General features: G+C 43.8%; 1 protein-coding gene across 2 annotated transcripts in view; it reads right to left on the bottom strand.

Moving 5' to 3' along the window:
- Positions 1–569: 569 nt before the first annotated feature.
- LOC110532908 (actin-binding protein WASF3) overlaps positions 570–21,669 on the bottom strand; it is a 97,819-nt gene continuing 76,719 nt past the window's right edge. For both annotated transcript variants that reach the window (XM_036987274.2, XM_036987273.2), the window contains 3 exons: positions 20,161–20,460; positions 6,553–6,965; positions 570–5,297 (listed from right to left, as the gene is read on the bottom strand). In XM_036987274.2, coding sequence (XP_036843169.1) covers positions 5,137–5,297; positions 6,553–6,965; positions 20,161–20,460 — 874 coding nt within the window. In that variant the 3' untranslated portion in view covers positions 570–5,136. The remainder of the gene's footprint in view (positions 5,298–6,552; positions 6,966–20,160; positions 20,461–21,669) is intronic.

Here is a 21,669-nt window from a genome sequence, read left to right as displayed (position 1 = left end):
AATCGATCCCACAAATGCTGATGCTCCAGATACTCAACTAGTCTAAAAAAGGCCAGTCTTATTGCTTCTTTAATCAGAACAACAGTTTCCAGCTCTGCTAACATATTTGCAAAAGGGTTTTCTAATGATCAATTAGCCTTTTAAAATTATAAACTTTGATTAGCTACACAACGTGCCATTGGAACACAGGAGTGATGGTTGCTGATAATGGGCCTCTGTACGCCTATGTAGATATTCCATTTAAAAAAACTGCCGTTTCCAGCTACAATAGCCATTTACAACATTAACAATGTCTACACTGTATTTCTGATACATTTTATGTTATTTTAATGGTCAAAAAAATTGCTTTTCTTTCAAAAACAAGGACATTTCTAAGTGACCCAAAACTTTTGAACGGTGGTGTATTTGGGAACTCCTGTTGACTGTTGGAAAAGCATTCCAGGTGAAGCTGGTTGAGAGAATGCCAAGAGTGTGCAAAGTGTAGAGATAGGTACATATATTTTTTGGTGTCTTTGTCAAAATGCATATCCTTCAACCATTTCCCCCATCAAATAATTAAATAACTGGGCTACACAGTCAGTATTTTTATTAGATTATTATTAGTTATCCATACATGCCTACAGTTTATTGCGTACAATACAAAGACAGTTCATCTCTTTATCTAGAAACCCAAATTCTTTACAAGCAGATCTGACCAGAATTCTATACAACAGTTTTTATTTAAAACACACATAATGTTACTTATACAAACCACAGCGATAGAGATACGGAGTTAAAGTGACATGGTTGGAGATCAATTGACTTTGGCTGCGTCTCATATTCTTATATGCTAGTGCACTGAATGGAGAACAAGGTATGATTTGCGACTGAGCCTTAGAATGTGTATATTTCCCATGTCGGTATCAATAGTTCCGATACATTCTAGTTTAGAATGTAAATGAGAACGTTATTGTCATGGAACGTTTGATGCTGAAATGGATTCAGTAGAACTCTGTTAATCTATCCACCTCATTGTCGAACGTTGCTATGGGCACAGCCAAACAACGGAAGTGAATGATTCGATTTCCGCTTTACTTACCATAGCAGCGCGCCGGTGGCAAATTTGGCAGATTAAATTATTGGAAAGAGACAGTTTATAGAGTATAACAGTCAAGTATAAGTGTAATTGAGTATTCACCCAATAACTATCACGATAACTATAATGATAAACAATACAATTATAAAATTATACAAATTATAAAAAATTATAAAAATGCAGTGCTTTCATGGTGTGTTCATTGTCATAGTGACAACTGCAAATAATAATATGTACATCAAGGCCTAATGAAAAGCAATATAGTACCTCCAATTTAAATGTAGCAATTCAACAACAAACACCGTCTGGCCTGCACATCTTTTACAGCACGTCATTGCCTCCTTGCTCAAGTGATTTCCATTTATCTAATGGTTGTCAATTTCTTTGGGTCTTCTTTTTTTTTATTTCTTTTTTTTACAGTTGCTCATCTCTGTATGTCCTCTGAAACTATTTGCAATGTATCAGTGCAACAATATTATCAGAACTGGCCAAAAGTGATCACACGATTTCCTCAACTTTCCCCAACATGCGTTTTCTATGCCTGTTTTACCTGTTTACATTCAGCAATTAGCGCGAGAAAGCCTGCTGCTTTCCCTCCAATAGACTATTAGGCCGAGTATAAAAAAGGATCAAGCTACATGTGCTATAGCTTTTGTAAGTAAGAAGGTACATATTATCTAGATATTAGGCCATACAATTATTATACCTGGCCTACAACAATGTATTATTGTTATCAAGTGAATACACCGTTATTGTCTATATGCTGTAAACTGCAGTGATGTGGGCTAATTTGAATAACCACTCACACATTCTGTTTTGTTTCATACCCAAATAACTGCATACAGTAGGGTAACAGCCTAGGTCTGATTATGCAACCATTTGGAGCCTATTCTTGACAGTTTAGAAGGTCCAGAAAGGTACATTATTAGGTCACTCATATGGTGTAGGTCTATTTTGTCAGGATGTAGTCCGGTGTTAACAGGATAGGACAATACGGGCTTCTCCTTTCCAACTCCGTGCCCGTTCTTAACGTTGTTGGTGACTGTTGTTGATGTGTGCAGAGGGTCAGTGGGTCGTGCCCGGGTATGGGCGAGGGGACGGTCTAAAGTTATACTGTTACATTGATGCTGTTGACCCGGATCACTGGTTGCTGCGGAAAAGGAGGAGGTCAAAAGGGGGGTGAGTGTAACGGATGTGAAACGGCTAGCTTAGTTAGCGGTGGTGCGCGCTAAATAGCGTTTCAATCGGTGACGTCACTTGCTCTGAGACCTTGAAGTAGTAGTTCCCCTTGCTCTGCAAGGGCCGTGGCTTTTGTGGAGCGAGGGGTGCTTCGTAGGTGACTGTTGTTGATGTGTGCAGAGGGTCCCTGGTACGCCCCCGGGTATGGGCGAGGGGACGGTCTAAAGTTATACTGTTACACTCATCAGAGCAATGAAGACAGACAGGCAGGCTGGAGATGTACCGTTACCTACAGCCTAAGCTAGAAGCTAGACCATAATTCATAAACTCAGTGTTAGGCATAATACTGCAGTGAATTTATCCAGTCAATTTACACAGTGAAATATATTTTTTTTCTTCAGATAGTGAAATCATAGTTAGCCAACACTATGTGCGCTCCCGAGGCTGCGCTGAGTGCGGTCCCTCCACGTCCGTGGGTAGCAGCTCTGAAAGCTATCCTATTGTTTTATAGGGACAAGAAATGTACCCTACCTAGGCTATAACAACACAATGTAATGAATTATGTTATTATTGTTTTCAAGTGCGTACAAAACTCTAGTCTAGGCTATAACTGCAGTGAATACCGTGTGTCATTTGAATAACCGCTCAAAAGCTTGGCGTTTTGAATACATATTAATTTGGAAATAACTCAAACTAACATGCCTGACTGGGCGACCATTTGGATCAGTTATGTGTTTTTAATGAGCAGTTTAGCCTACACGGTCCAGGCACATCAGCAGGACAGTAATACATGGGGTATTTTGTCATGATGTCTCCGCTAACAGAAACATACTAATGCAGGAATTTCTAGTGGCGCGCATATGAATTATGATAATGCGCAAGCGCGGAGAAAGATGTTGCCATAGTTCCCGCGTTTGGCTTCATCTTTTAAAAGCGTTCGAAAATGAGGTGGACAACTCCCTATACAAACATTTAGTTAATCAATTTCACATTCACAGCTGTGCTTCTACAGTACACTGAAGTTTCTATTAGATACAGATCTAGGATCAGCTTACCCACCCTCCAATCGTAACCTTAACTATTAGCGGGAAAACCATAAAACTGCTCTTAGATCATTGTCTAGGATTCAACTTCATCCCCAAACGAGCTGTATGTATACTTAGTTTAGATGTGCTATTAAATGGTGCAGTGTCCCTGTTTATTTGCTATCAGTGGCACATTGAAACAAAAATGCAAAATTAAGTATTTTCAGTGTCTTTCTCCATGTCTTTCTTCATTAGTTTAAAACCCATACTTTAAAAAAATATTTTTTGATGTTAGGATTATATCTTCTGCAAGTGTGGTCTCAATATAATTTTGCCCAGGGTGCAACATTATTTCAATCGGCTAAGGGGCCGCTTTTGGATCACGGGCCTGTAGTTTGAGACCCCTGCTCTACAAGCACTGAGCAAATACAGTAAGCATTGTGAGTAACGTTGGATGAAGTGATTTAGGCATCTGTGCATCTGTACAAAGCTACTTCACATAGTACACCACAAGCAGAGGCTTCAGTACAGAATAAAACTGGTCTAATATTGTGATTGATGACTACATTTCCCACAATACATTGTGCGCTGAAAACTTGCCCTTGAAAATAAGTCAACCCACCGCATCATACTCAAATCTCACTGACCCCCATACGGAGTAGTTGTTGCTCGATGTAAAACTATGTTGTGTTTTATTTGATATATTTATATATATAGTGTTTTTTTTATGATTCTCTTAAAACATCCATTTTAAAACATGAGGCGGTGAAACTGTAAAGCCATATTTAAAAAAGCACTGCACACTGGTATTGTCTTTTGTCAGTTGGGTTTTGTTTGGTTATGAGGTTGTTTTTCTTGTTGTTGTTTACAAGTGGAGAAAAGGTGGGATCCTACATTTTTGTTGTGTGTGTGTGTGTGTGTGTGTGTGTGATCCTACGCAGTTTCACACAAATGTGGCATCTCAGGGATGCATCATAGCACCGCCTCCCCAACACCCCCGCGCTCTGTGGTAAGAATCTACCGGAACCGCGTCTGTTTGAGTTCTAGATTTAGCATTGTTCAGGGCAACCAGCTGAACCTTCCGATAATTGGAGTTGGTTGCCATGGGTATATATTTCCATCTTTTTAGTCACAGTGTGCATTCCAAACGGTACCCTATCCTCTATATAGTGCACTACTTTAGACCAGAGCTCTACGGGCCCAGGTCAACAGTAGTGCTCTACGTAGTGAATAGGGTGCCATTTTGGACCCCGTAACTCTTCTCAGATGTACTCCTGTCTAGGTTATGTATGAGCCACGTGAAAGAAAGAATTGAGGGAATAACTTAATAAAAAACATATCACCCACCTTCTTGACACAAGCTGACTTGTGCTCCTCAACCAACCCCATTTAGTTTACCTCAGCAAGGTCATAGCCATGGCTTGTAGTGTTGTACTGCTCACTGCTAAGTACTGTAATATGTTTTGTAGTGTTGTACTGCTCACTGCTAAGTACTGTAATACTGGAGCGTAACATTGATGATTGAATGGTTGATTGACTGGCTAACTGAGTGATTGGGAGGGGGGGGGGGGGGGGGGGGGGTGTATTCTATGGCCTCATTCTTCTCCCCCTTCAGTGTCCATAGATCTGACCGAAGCTAAAACATCATCATAATTGCCTATCCACCTACCAAGTCGTTTCAGATCTGTGAATACAGGAAAGAAAGATAGAAAGAGTTTGAGACACAATTCTGTAGAGTGATATTGAGACAGAATTTTTTTTGGGGGGGCACTAAAATCCCTCCATACACTCCCGTCCTTCCAGACCAAACTAGACCCCATTTCCTCAAAATCCTAACCCCTTGACCTATGACCCCTCTCAGTCGGACCACTCCCCGTTGTCCTCCCCGCCGGAGTCAGACTCTGATTCGCTGTACTCGACAGCGATGCGACGTGAGAGAATGGTGGCCACGTCGTTTCCTACGGGCTCTCTCTTCGCTTCCTGCTCTCTCTGCTCCTGTACCTTCCTCAATTGGATACCTGGAGGACGGAGGGAGGGATGAGAGAGGGAGGGATGAGAGAGGGAGGGAGAGAGGGGTTAGATACAGTGCCTTGTGAAAGTATTCGGCCCCCTTGAACTTTGCGACCTTTTGCCACATTTCAGACTTCAAACATAAAGATATAAAACTGTATTTTTTTGTGAAGAATCAACAACAAGTGGGACACAATCATGAAGTGGAACGACATTTATTGGATATTTCAAACTTTTTTAACAATTCAAAAACTGAAAAATTGGGAGTGCAAAATTATGATCCAATGTTGACCTAAATGACTAATGATGATAAATACAATCCACCTGTGTGTAATCAAGTCGCCGTATAAATGCACCTGCACTGTGATAGTCTCAGAGGTCCGTTTCAGTCTCTCGATGTGCAAAACTGATAGAGACATACCCCAAGCGACTTACAGCTGTAATCGCAGCAAAAGGTGGCGCTACAAAGTATTAACTTAAGGGGGCTGAATAATTTTGCACGCCCAATTTTTCAGTTTTTGATTTGTTAAAAAAGTTTGAAATATCCAATAAATGTCGTTCCACTTCATGATTGTGTCCCACTTGTTGTTGATTCTTCACAAAAAAATACAGTTTTATCTCTTTATGTTTGAAGCCTGAAATGTGGCAAAAGGTCGCAAAGTTCAAGGGGGCCGAATACTTTCGCAAGGCAATGTAGATACCTACCAGAGGAGGCTGGTGGGAGGAGCTATAGGTATCTATCTAACCCCTCTCTCCGTCTTTCCATCATACACTAAACACACACACACATACCGCCCCCTCTCTCCATCTCTCACCTCTGCGTATGGCTGTCAGCAGTTCGCTGCGAGCGTTACTCATCGGAATCACACCTAAGCATACACACACATGTACCACACATCACACATACACACACATGCACACACAAACTGAAAACAAACTTAAACATGAAAATAAACACAAATGGAAACAAACACATTTACTCACTCACACACATTCCCTCCCTCCCTCCCTCCCTCCCTCCCTCCCTCCCTCCCTCCCTCCCTCCCTCCCTCCCTCCCTCCCTCCCTTCCTTCCTTCCTTCCTTCCTTCCTCCTTTCCTCTCTCCCTTCCTCTCTCTCTCCCTTCCTCCCTCTCTCCTTTCCTCCCTCCCTCCTTCCCTTCCTCCCAATCTCCCTCTCTCCCTTCCTCTCTCTCTCCCTTCCTCCTCTGTCCCTTCCTACTTCTCTCCCTTCCTCCATCCCTCCTTTACTCCCTCCATCTCACCTCTACGTATGGCAGCCAACAGGTCGCTGCGGGCATCGCTTATCGGAATCATGGGCATCTGGCCCTTCCTGGTAGGCGGAGCTTCTCCTTGAGACCCACCAATAGCGTGAGCCGGAGACAGGATGTGGGATGGGGGCAGGCCTGGTGGGGGAGGAGGGGGGGCAGCGGGAGGGGCGTGAGAGGGGGAGGGGACATAGTGGGCAGGGGGGGCGGGAGGAGGAGGGGAGGGACTGTAAGAACGGGACATGATGGCCACAGCCCCGGGGGGGAGGGAGGGAGGAGGGAGGGAGGGGGGAGGGAGGGGGGAGGAGGAGGAGGTAGAGTCGAAGGCAGTCTGGGCGGAGGGGATGATTGGGGGAGGAGGGGGAGGGGCTGGGGGGATGAAGTACTCCGGGATGGTGGATGGCTGGCCGCTGAGGGAGGAGAGAGAATAAACAGACAAGTGAATCAGACAACACCTCTCTCTCATCAGTGACTCAGACAACACCTCTCTCTCATCAGTGACTCAGACAACATCTCTCTCTGATCAGTGACTCAGACAACACCTCTCTCTCATCAGTGACTCAGACAACACCTCTCTCTCATCAGTGACTCAGACAACACCTCTCTCTCATCAGTGACTCAGACAACACCTCTCTCTCATCAGTGACAGCGAATCAGACAACCTTTCTCTCTCATCATGACTCAGACAACACCTCTCTCTCATCATGAAAGTGAATCAGACAACATCTCTCTCTCATCAGTGACTCAGACAACACCTCTCTCTCATCAGCGAATCAGACAACACCACTCTCTCATCAGCGAATCATACAACACCTCTCTCTCATCAGTGACTCAGACAACATCTCTCTCTCATCAGTGACTCAGACAACACCTCTCTCTCATCAGCGAATCAGACAACACCTCTCTCTCATCAGTGAATCAGACAACACCTCTCTCTCATCAGCGAATCAGACAACACCTCTCTCTCATCAGTGAATCAGACAACACCTCTCTCTCATCAGTGACTCAGACAACACCTCTCTCTCATCAGTGACTCAGACACCATCTCTCTCTCATCAGTGACTCAGACAACACCTCTCTCTCATCAGTGACTCAGACAACACCTCTCTCTCATCAGTGACTCAGACAACACCTCTCTCTCATCAGTGACTCAGACAACATCTCTCTCTCATCAGTGACTCAGACAACACCTCTCTCTCATCAGTGACTCAGACAACACCTCTCTCTCATCAGTGACTCAGACAACACCTCTCTCTCATCAGTGACTCAGACAACACCTCTCTCTCATCAGTGACAGCGAATCAGACAACATTTCTCTCTCATCATGACTCAGACAACACCTCTCTCTCATCATGAAAGTGAATCAGACAACACCTCTCTCTCATCATGACAGCGAATCAGACAACATCTCTCTCTCATCATGACAGTGAATCAGACAACACCTCTCTCTCATCATGACAGTGAATCATACAACACCTCTCTCTCATCATGACAGTGAATCAGACAACATCTCTCTCTCATCATGACAGTGAATCAGACAACACCTCTCTCTCATCATGACAGTGAATCAGACAACACCTCTCTCTCATCATGACAGTGAATCAGACAACACCTCTCTCTCATCAGTGAATCAGACAACATCTCTCTCTCATCATGACAGTGAATCAGACAACACCTCTCTCTCATCAGTGAATCAGACAACCCCTCTCTCTCATCATGACAGTGGGAGGACAACACCTCTCTCTCATCATGACAGTGGGAGGACAACACCTCTCTCTCATCATGACAGTGAATCAGACAACACCTCTCTCTCATCAAGACAGTGAATCAGACAACACCTCTCTCTCATCAGTGAATCAGACAACACCCCTCTCTCATCATAACAGGGAATCAGATAACACCTCTCTCATCATGACAGTGAATCAGACAACACCTCTCTCTCATCATGACAGTGAATCAGACAACACCTCTCTCTCATCAGTGACTCAGACAACACCTCTCTCTCATCAGTGACTCAGACAACATCTCTCTCTCATCAGTGACTCAGACAACACCTCTCTCTCATCAGTGACTCAGACAACACCTCTCTCATCAGTGACTCAGACAACACCTCTCTCTCATCAGTGACAGCGAATCAGACAACATTTCTCTCTCATCATGACTCAGACACCACCTCTCTCTCATCATGAAAGTGAATCAGACAACATCTCTCTCTCATCAGTGACTCAGACAACACCTCTCTCTCATCAGCGAATCAGACAACACCTCTCTCTCATCAGCGAATCATACAACACCTCTCTCTCATCAGTGACTCAGACAACATCTATCTCTCATCAGTGACTCAGACAACACCTCTCTCTCATCAGCGAATCAGACAACACCTCTCTCTCATCAGTGAATCAGACAACACCTCTCTCTCATCAGCGAATCAGACAACACCTCTCTCTCATCAGTGAATCAGACAACACCTCTCTCTCATCAGTGACTCAGACAACACCTCTCTCTCATCAGTGACTCAGACAACATCTCTCTCTCATCAGTGACTCAGACAACACCTCTCTCTCATCAGTGACTCAGACAACACCTCTCTCTCATCAGTGACTCAGACAACACCTCTCTCTCATCAGTGACTCAGACAACACCTCTCTCTCATCAGTGACAGCGAATCAGACAACATTTCTCTCTCATCATGACTCAGACAACACCTCTCTCTCATCATGAAAGTGAATCAGACAACACCTCTCTCTCATCATGACAGCGAATCAGACAACATCTCTCTCTCATCATGACAGTGAATCAGACAACACCTCTCTCTCATCAGTGAATCAGACAACATCTCTCTCTCATCATGACAGTGAATCAGACAAAACCTCTCTCTCATCATGACAGTGAATCATACAACACCTCTCTCTCATCATGACAGTGAATCAGACAACACCTCTCTCTCATCAGTGAATCAGACAACATGTCTCTCTCATCATGACAGTGAATCATACAACACCTCTCTCTCATCATGACAGTGAATCAGACAACACCTCTCTCTCATCAGTGAATCAGACAACCCCTCTCTCTCATCATGACAGTGGGAGGACAACACCTCTCTCTCATCATGACAGTGAATCAGACAACACCTCTCTCTCATCATGACAGTGAATCAGACAACACCTCTCTCTCATCAGTGAATCAGACAACACCCCTCTCTCATCAGTGAATCCGACAACACCTCTCTCTCATCATAACAGGGAATCAGATAACAACTCTCTCATCATGACAGTGAATCAGACAACACCTCTCTCTCATCATGACAGTGAATCAGACAACACCTCTCTCTCATCATAACAGGGAATCAGATAACACCTCTCTCTCATCATGACAGTGAATCAGACAACACCTCTCTCTCATCATGACAGTGGGAGGACAACACCTCTCTCTCATCATGACAGTGGAAGGACAACACCTCTCTCTCATCAGTGAATCAGATAACACCTCTCTCTCATCAGTGAATCAGACAACACCTCTCTCTCTCATCATGACAGTGAATCATACGACACCTCTCTCTCATCAGTGAATCAGACAACATCTCTCTCTCATCAGTGAATAAGACAACATCTCTCTCTCATCATGACAGTGAATCAGACCACACCTCTCTCTCATCTTGACAGCGAATCAGACAACACCTCTCTCTCATCAGTGAATCAGACAACATCTCTATCTCATCAGTGAATCAGATAACATCTCTCTCTCTCATCATGACAGTGAATGAGACAAAACCTCTCTCTCAACATGACAGTGAATCAGACAACACCTCTCTCTCATCAGTGAATCAGACAACACCTCTCTCTCATCATGACAGTGAATCAGACAAAACCTCTCTCTCAACATGACAGTGGATCAGACAACACCTCTCTCTCATCATGACAGTGAATCAGACAACACCTCTCTCTCATCATGACAGTGAATCAGACCCCACCTCCCTCTCATCATGACAGTGAATCAGACAACACCTCTCTCTCATCATGACAGTGAATCAGACAACACCTCTCTCTCATCATGACAGTGGGAGGACAACACCTCTCTCTCATCATGACAGTGGGAGGACAACACCTCTCTCTCATCATGACAGTGAATCAGACAACACCTCTCTCTCAACATGACAGTGAATCAGACAACACCTCTCTCTCATCATGACAGTGGGAGGACAAAATCTCTCTCTCAACATGACAGTGAATCAGACAACACCACATCTCATCATGACAGTGAATCAGACAACACCTCTCTCTCATCAGTGAATCAGACAACACCTCTCTCTCATCATGACAGTGAATCAGACAACACCCCTCTCTCATCAGTGAATCAGACAACACCTCTCTCTCATCATGACAGTGAATCAGACAACACCTCTCTCTCATCATGACAGTGAATCAGACAAGACCTCTCTCTCATCATGACAGTGAATCAGACAACACCTCTCTCTCATCAGTGAATCAGACAACATCTCTCTCTCATCATGACAGTGAATCAGACAACACCCCTCTCTCATCAGTGAATCAGACAACACCTCTCTCTCATCATGACAGTGAATCAGACAACACCTCTCTCTCATCATGACAGTGAATCAGACAACACCTCTCTCTCATCATGACAGTGAATTAGACAACACTTCTCTCTCATCATGACAGTGGGAGGACAACACCTCTCTCTCATCATGACAGTGAATCAGACAACACCTCTCTCTCATCATGACAGTGAATCAGACAACACCTCTCTCTCATCATAACAGTGAATCAGACAACACCTCTCTCTCATCATGACAGTGGGAGGACAACACCTCTCTCTCATCATAACAGTGAATCAGACAACACCTCTCTCTCATCATGACAGTGGGAGGACAACACCTCTCTCTCATCATGACAGTGGGAGGACAACACCTCTCTCTCATCATGACAGTGAATCAGACAACACCTCTCTCTCATCATGACAGTGAATCAGACAACACCTCTCTCTCATCATGACAGTGAATTAGACAACACCTCTCTCTCATCATGACAGTGGGAGGGCAACACCTCTCTCTCATCATGACAGTGGGAGGACAACACCTCTCTCTCATCATGACAGTGAATCAGACAACACCTCTCTCTCATCAGTGAATCAGACAACATCTCTCTCTCATCAGTGAATCAGACAACATCTCTCTCTCATCATGACAGTGAATTAGACAACACCTCTCTCTCATCATGACAGTGGGAGGGCAACACCTCTCTCTCATCATGACAGTGGGAGGACAACACCTCTCTCTCATCATGACAGTGAATCAGACAACACCTCTCTCTCATCAGTGAATCAGACAACATCTCTCTCTCATCAGTGAATCAGACAACATCTCTCTCTCATCTTGACAGCGAATCAGACAACACCTCTCTCTCATCAGTGAATCATACAACACCTCTCTCTCATCACAACAGTGGGAGGACAACACCTCTCTCTCATCATGACAGTGAATCAGACAACACCTCTCTCTCATCATGACAGTGAATCAGACAACACCTCTCTCTCATCATAACAAAGAATCAGACAACACCTCTCTCTCATCATGACAGTGGGAAGACAACACCTCTCTCTCATCATGACAGTGAATCAGACAACACCTCTCTCTCATCATGACAGTGAATCAGACAACACCTCTCTCTCATCATGACAGTGAATCATACAACACCTCTCTCTCATCAGTGAATCAGACAACATCTCTCTCTCATCATGACAGTGAATCAGACAACACCCCTCTCTCATCAGTGAATCCGACAACACCTCTCTCTCATCATGACAGTGAATCAGACAACACCTGTCTCTCATCATAACAGGGAATCATATAACACCTCTCTCTCTTCATGACAGTGAATCAGACAAAACCTCTCTCTCATCATGACAGTGAATCATACAACACCTCTCTCTCATCATGACAGTGAATCAGACAACACCTCTCTCTCATCAGTGAATCAGACAACATCTCTCTCTCATCATGACAGTGAATCATACAACACCTCTCTCTCATCATGACAGTGAATCAGACAACACCTCTCTCTCATCAGTGAATCAGGCAACCCCTCTCTCTCATCATGACAGTGGGAGGACAACACCTCTCTCTCATCATGACAGTGAATCAGACAACACCTCTCTCTCATCATGACAGTGAATCAGACAACACCTCTCTCTCATCAGTGAATCAGACAACACCCCTCTCTCATCAGTGAATCCGACAACACCTCTCTCTCATCATAACAGGGAATCAGATAACAACTCTCTCATCATGACAGTGAATCAGACAACACCTCTCTCTCATCATGACAGTGAATCAGACAACACCTCTCTCTCATCATAACAGGGAATCAGATAACACCTCTCTCTCATCATGACAGTGAATCAGACAACACCTCTCTCTCATCATGACAGTGGGAGGACAACACCTCTCTCTCATCATGACAGTGGAAGGACAACACCTCTCTCTCATCAGTGAATCAGATAACACCTCTCTCTCATCAGTGAATCAGACAACACCTCTCTCTCTCATCATGACAGTGAATCATACGACACCTCTCTCTCATCAGTGAATCAGACAACATCTCTCTCTCATCAGTGAATAAGACAACATCTCTCTCTCATCATGACAGTGAATCAGACCACACCTCTCTCTCATCTTGACAGCGAATCAGACAACACCTCTCTCTCATCAGTGAATCAGACAACATCTCTATCTCATCAGTGAATCAGACAACATCTCTCTCTCTCATCATGACAGTGAATGAGACAAAACCTCTCTCTCAACATGACAGTGAATCAGACAACACCTCTCTCTCATCAGTGAATCAGACAACACCTCTCTCTCATCATGACAGTGAATCAGACAAAACCTCTCTCTCAACATGACAGTGGATCAGACAACACCTCTCTCTCATCATGACAGTGAATCAGACAACACCTCTCTCTCATCATGACAGTGAATCAGACCCCACCTCCCTCTCATCATGACAGTGAATCAGACAACACCTCTCTCTCATCATGACAGTGAATCAGACAACACCTCTCTCTCATCATGACAGTGGGAGGACAACACCTCTCTCTCATCATGACAGTGGGAGGACAACACCTCTCTCTCATCATGACAGTGAATCAGACAACACCTCTCTCTCAACATGACAGTGAATCAGACAACACCTCTCTCTCATCATGACAGTGGGAGGACAAAATCTCTCTCTCAACATGACAGTGAATCAGACAACACCACATCTCATCATGACAGTGAATCAGACAACACCTCTCTCTCATCAGTGAATCAGACAACACCTCTCTCTCATCATGACAGTGAATCAGACAACACCCCTCTCTCATCAGTGAATCAGACAACACCTCTCTCTCATCATGACAGTGAATCAGACAACACCTCTCTCTCATCATGACAGTGAATCAGACAAGACCTCTCTCTCATCATGACAGTGAATCAGACAACACCTCTCTCTCATCAGTGAATCAGACAACATCTCTCTCTCATCATGACAGTGAATCAGACAACACCCCTCTCTCATCAGTGAATCAGACAACACCTCTCTCTCATCATGACAGTGAATCAGACAACACCTCTCTCTCATCATGACAGTGAATCAGACAACACCTCTCTCTCATCATGACAGTGAATTAGACAACACTTCTCTCTCATCATGACAGTGGGAGGACAACACCTCTCTCTCATCATGACAGTGAATCAGACAACACCTCTCTCTCATCATGACAGTGAATCAGACAACACCTCTCTCTCATCATAACAGTGAATCAGACAACACCTCTCTCTCATCATGACAGTGGGAGGACAACACCTCTCTCTCATCATAACAGTGAATCAGACAACACCTCTCTCTCATCATGACAGTGGGAGGACAACACCTCTCTCTCATCATGACAGTGGGAGGACAACACCTCTCTCTCATCATGACAGTGAATCAGACAACACCTCTCTCTCATCATGACAGTGAATCAGACAACACCTCTCTCTCATCATGACAGTGAATTAGACAACACCTCTCTCTCATCATGACAGTGGGAGGGCAACACCTCTCTCTCATCATGACAGTGGGAGGACAACACCTCTCTCTCATCATGACAGTGAATCAGACAACACCTCTCTCTCATCAGTGAATCAGACAACATCTCTCTCTCATCAGTGAATCAGACAACATCTCTCTCTCATCATGACAGTGAATTAGACAACACCTCTCTCTCATCATGACAGTGGGAGGGCAACACCTCTCTCTCATCATGACAGTGGGAGGACAACACCTCTCTCTCATCATGACAGTGAATCAGACAACACCTCTCTCTCATCAGTGAATCAGACAACATCTCTCTCTCATCAGTGAATCAGACAACATCTCTCTCTCATCTTGACAGCGAATCAGACAACACCTCTCTCTCATCAGTGAATCATACAACACCTCTCTCTCATCACAACAGTGGGAGGACAACACCTCTCTCTCATCATGACAGTGAATCAGACAACACCTCTCTCTCATCATGACAGTGAATCAGACAACACCTCTCTCTCATCATAACAAAGAATCAGACAACACCTCTCTCTCATCATGACAGTGGGAAGACAACACCTCTCTCTCATCATGACAGTGAATCAGACAACACCTCTCTCTCATCATGACAGTGAATCAGACAACACCTCTCTCTCATCATGACAGTGAATCATACAACACCTCTCTCTCATCAGTGAATCAGACAACATCTCTCTCTCATCATGACAGTGAATCAGACAACACCCCTCTCTCATCAGTGAATCCGACAACACCTCTCTCTCATCATGACAGTGAATCAGACAACACCTGTCTCTCATCATAACAGGGAATCATATAACACCTCTCTCTCTTCATGACTGTGAATCAGACAACACCTCTCTCTCATCATGACAGTGAATCAGACAACACCTCTCTCTCATCATAACAGGGAATCAGATAACACCTCTCTCTCATCATGACAGTGAATCAGACAACACCTCTCTCTCATCATGACAGTGGGAGGACAACACCTGTCTCTCATCATGACAGTGGGAGGACAACACCTCTCTCTCATCATGACAGTGGGAGGACAACACCTCTCTCTCATCAGTGAATCAGGTAACACCTCTCTCTCATCATGACAGTGAATCAGACAACACCTCTCTCTCATCATGACAGTGAATCAGACAACACCTCTCTCTCATCATGACAGTGAATTAGACAACATCTCTCTCTCATCATGACAGTGGGAGGACAACACCTCTCTCTCATCATGACAGTGGGAGGACAACACCTCTCTCTCATCATGACAGTGAATCAGACAACACCTCTCTCTCATCAGTGAATCAGACAACATCTATCTCTCATCAGTGAATCAGACAACATCTCTCTCTCATCATGACAGTGAATCAGACAACACCTCTCTCTCATCTTGACAGTGAATCAGACAACACCTCTCTCTCATCATGACAGTGGGAGGACAACACCTGTCTCTCATCATGACAGTGGGAGGACAACACCTCTCTCTCATCATGACAGTGGGAGGACAACACCTCTCTCTCATCAGTGAATCAGGTAACACCTCTCTCTCATCATGACAGTGAATCAGACAACACCTCTCTCTCATCATAACAGGGAATCAGACAACACCTCTCTCTCATCATGACAGTGAATCAGACAACACCTCTCTCTCATCATGACAGTGAATTAGACAACATCTCTCTCTCATCATGACATCGGGAGGACAACACCTCTCTCTCATCATGACAGTGGGAGGACAACACCTCTCTCTCATCATGACAGTGAATCAGACAACACCTCTCTCTCATCAGTGAATCAGACAACATCTCTCTCTCATCAGTGAATCAGACAACATCTCTCTCTCATCATGACAGTGAATCAGACAACACCTCTCTCTCATCTTGACAGCGAATCAGACAACACCTCTCTCTCATCAGTGAATCATACAACACCTCTCTCTCATCACAACAGTGGGAGGACAACACCTCTCTCTCATCATGACAGTGAATCAGACAACACCTCTCTCTCATCATAACAAAGAATCAGACAACACCTCTCTCTCATCAAGACAGTGGGAGGACAACACCTCTCTCTCATCATGACAGTGGGAAGACAACACCTCTCTCTCATCATGACAGTGAATCAGACAACACCTCTCTCTCATCATGACAGTGCATCAGACAACACCTCTCTCTCATCAGTGAATCAGACAACATCTCTCTCTCATCATGACAGTGAATCAGACAACACCCCTCTCTCATCAGTGAATCCGACAACACCTCTCTCTCATCATGACAGTGAATCAGACAACACCTGTCTCTCATCATAACAGGGAATCATATAACACCTCTCTCTCTTCATGACTGTGAATCAGACAACACCTCTCTCTCATCATGACAGGGAATCAGACAACACCTCTCTCTCATCATAACAGGGAATCAGATAACACCTCTCTCTCATCATGACAGTGAATCAGACAACACCTCTCTCTCATCATGACAGTGGGAGGACAACACCTGTCTCTCATCATGACAGTGGGAGGACAACACCTCTCTCTCATCATGACAGTGGGAGGACAACACCTCTCTCTCATCAGTGAATCAGATAACACCTCTCTCTCATCATGACAGTGAATCAGACAACACCTCTCTCTCATCATAACAGGGAATCAGACAACACCTCTCTCTCATCATGACAGTGAATTAGACAACATCTCTCTCTCATCATGACAGTGGGAGGACAACACCTCTCTCTCATCATGACAGTGGGAGGACAACACCTCTCTCTCATCATGACAGTGAATTAGACAACACCTCTCTCTCATCAGTGAATCAGACAACACCTCTCTCTCATCATGACAGTGAATCAGACAACACCTCACTCTCATCATGACAGTGGGAGGACAACACCTCTCTCTCATCATGACAGTGCGAGGACAACACCTCTCTCTCATCATGACAGTGAATCAGACAACACCTCTCTCTCATCATGACAGAGAATCAGACAACACCTCTCTCTCATCATGACAGTGAATCAGACAACACCTCTCTCTCATCATGACAGTGAATTAGACAACACCTCTCTCTCATCAGTGAATCAGACAACATCTCTCTCTCATCATGACAGTGAATCAGACAACACCCCTCTCTCATCAGTGAATCAGACAACACCTCTCTCTCATCATGACAGTGAATCAGACAACACCTCTCTCTCATCATGACAGTGAATCAGACAACACCTCTCTCTCATCATAACAGGGAATCAGACAACACCTCTCTCTCATCATGACAGTGAATCAGACAACACCTCTCTCTCATCATGACAGTGAATTAGACAACACCTCTCTCTCATCATGACAGTGGGAGGGCAACACCTCTCTCTCATCATGACAGTGGGAGGACAACACCTCTCTCTCATCATGACAGTGGGACGACAACACCTCTTTCTCATCATGACAGTGAGAGGACAACACCTCTCTCTCATCATGACAGTCAATTAGACAACACCTCTCTCTCATCAGTGAATCAGACAACACCTCTCTCTCATCATGACAGTGAATCAGACAACACCTCTCTCTCATCATGACAGTGGGAGGACAACACCTCTCTCTCATCATGACAGTGGGAGGACAACACCTCTCTCTCATCAGTGAATCAGATAACACCTCTCTCTCTCATCATGACAGTGAATCAGACAACATCTCTCTCTCATCAGTGAATCAGACAACACCTCTCTCTCATCAGTGAATCAGACAACACCTCTCTCTCATCATGACAGTGAATCAGACAACACCTCTCTCTCATCAGTGAATCAGACAAGACCTCTCTCTCATCATGACAGTGGGAGGACAACACCTCTCTCTCATCATGACAGTGGGAGGGCAACACCTCTCTCTCATCATGACAGTGGGAGGACAACACATCATCGCGTGACTCCAATTTTTCTTCGATATGATGGTTATTATTTCAATATATGGCGTTTCCTCTGCCATTTTCCTGTGTAATTAATATCAGAGACACTAAACGCCTCCACTGTGTCGAATGAACAAATGATCTGATCACGTTTCCATCACTCCTGTCATTTTTATTTTCTAACTAAATTACTTTTCTCGCATAAAAACTGTAGATGGAAATGTGTTTAGCATCATATATACTTTTTGAGAACAAAACATTTGTGTTGGCGTGATTTATCTGAGAGGTTTTACTATCCACAGTACGTGTACAGATCTGCAGGCCTGCAATTGAGTGTTAAAGTCAGATTGACAACATAACCCTAACAGTCTACTAATTTATGTAACTGATATATAGATATGGAATAGGTCTTAATGTATTGACTCAATACCTAGTAATACCTAATGACACAATACCTAGTAATACCTAATGACTCAAAACCTAGTAATACCTAATGACACAATACCTAGTAATACCTAATGACACAATACCTAGTAATACCTAATGACACAATACCTAGTAATACCTAATGACACAATACCTAGTAATACCTAATGACACAATACCTAGTAATACCTAACGACACAATACCTAGTAATACCTAATGACACAATACCTAGTAATATCTAATGACTCAATACCTAGTAATACCTAATGACTCAATACCTAGTAATACCTAATGACACAATACATAGTAATACCTAATGACTCAAAACCTAGTAATACCTAATGACTCAAAACCTAGTAATACCTAATGACTCAATACCTAGTAATACCTAATGACACAATACCTAGTAATACCTAATGACACAATACCTAGTAATATCTAATGACTCAATACCTAGTAATACCTAATGACTCAATACCTAGTAATACCTAATGACACAATACCTAGTAAGTAATACCTAATGACACAATACCTAGTAATACCTAATGACACAATACCTAGTAATATCTAATGACACAATACCTAGTAATATCTAATGACACAATACCTAGTAATACCTAATGACTCAATACCTAGTAATACCTAATGACTCAATACCTAGTAATACCTAATGACACAATACCTAGTAATACCTAATGACACAATACCTAGTAAGTAATACCTAATGACACAATACCTAGTAATACCTAATGACACAATACCTAGTAATACCTAATGACACAATTCCTAGTAATATCTAATGACACAATACCTAGTAATATCTAATGACACAATACCTAGTAATACCTAATGACACAATACCTAGTAATACCTAATGACTCAATACCTAGTAAGTAATACCTAATGACACAATACCTAGTAATACCTAATGACACAATACCTAGTAATATCTAATGACACAATACCTAGTAATACCTAATGACTCAATACCTAGTAATACCTAATGACTCAATACCTAGTAATACCTAATGACACAATACCTAGTAATATCTAATGACACAATACCTAGTAATACCTAATGACACAATACCTAGTAATACCTAATGACTCAATACCTAGTAATACCTAATGACTCAATACCTAGTAATACCTAATGACACAATACCTAGTAGCCTACAGTACGTGGTAGTTGACTTACCCATGAGCCCTGTAGTCCTTGACGGACTGCTGACGTGGACCGTTGAGTGCCCCTCCCTCGGACTGGGCGGGGGGTGGGTGGGGGGGCTGGGTGCGCCCCAGTGATGCGATTTGTCGTACGGCGGCGGCCGCCCCAGAGGGGGGGTTGGCTCTGGGGTACCCTCCCCTGTCCAGAGACTGAGTCTGGGGGGCTTGGGTGAGGTGGGGGGCACCATCGATGGGGTGGGGGGCAGAGGTGGGCTGGGAGGGGTGGTTAGGGCTGGCAGGGTAGGAATGATCGCCCATGTCTGATGCCATCGACCTGGGAGGGGTGGAGTAGGGGGGGTGATAAAGTTACCTAGTTTCCGTTGTTGTAGATACTTATATCTAACTTGTCATATCCTTAACAAGAACACACACTCATTGATATAATCAGAAATTCTACATAGACGTCTAGTGTTTTCCACTCCCCAGCAGAGGGCAGTAGAAGGCTAACCAGTGTCTGTCCAATCAGCAGTCAGTAGAAGGCTAGCCAGTGTCTGTCCAATCAGCAGAGGTCAGTGGAAGGCTAGCAAGTGTCTGTCCAATCAGCAGAGGTCAGTAGAAGGCTAACCAGTGTCTGTCCAATCAGCAGAGGTCAGTGGAAGGCTAGCCAGTGTCTGTCCAATCCGTAGAGGTCAGTAGAAGGCTAGCCAGTGTCTGTCCAATCAGCAGTCAGTAGAAGGCTAGCCAGTGTCTGTCCAATCAGCAGAGGTAAGTAGAAGGCTAACCAGTGTCTGTCCAATCAGCAGAGGTCAGTGGAAGGCTAGCCAGTGTCTGTCCAATCAGCAGAGGTCAGTAGAAGGCTAACCAGTGTCTGTCCAATCAGCAGAGGTCAGTGGAAGGCTAGCCAGTGTCACACTACAGGGTCAGTTCAATACCACACTATATACAGGGTCAGTTCAATACCATACTATATACAGGGTCAGTTACAATACCATACTATATACAGGGTCAGTTCAATACCATACTATATACAGGGTCAGTTCAATACCATACTATATACAGGGTCAGTTCAATACCATACTATATACAGGGTCAGTTCAATACCATACTATATACAGGGTCAGTTCAATACCATACTATATACAGGGTCAGTTCAATACCATACTATATACAGGGTCAGTTCAATACCATACTATATACAGGGTCAGTTCAATACCATACTATATACAGGGTCAGTTACAATACCATACTATATACAGGGTCAGTTACAATACCATACTATATACAGGGTCAGTTACAATACCATACTATATACAGGGTCAGTTAATACCATACTATATACAGGGTCAGTTCAATACCATACTATATACAGGGTCAGTTCAATACCATACTATATACAGGGTCAGTTCAATACCATACTATATACAGGGTCAGTTACAATACCATACTATATACAGGGTCAGTTCAATACCATACTATATACAGGGTCAGATCAATACCATACTATATACAGGGTCAGTTACAATACCATACTATATACAGGGTC

Source organism: Oncorhynchus mykiss, chromosome 9 (genome assembly GCF_057628025.1).
Source record: "Oncorhynchus mykiss isolate SJ-2025 chromosome 9, ASM5762802v1, whole genome shotgun sequence".
Classification (NCBI taxonomy): Eukaryota; Metazoa; Chordata; class Actinopteri; order Salmoniformes; family Salmonidae; genus Oncorhynchus; species Oncorhynchus mykiss.
The sequence above is the reverse complement of the archived record's forward strand: the minus strand, read 5'-3'. Positions and strand labels throughout refer to the sequence as shown.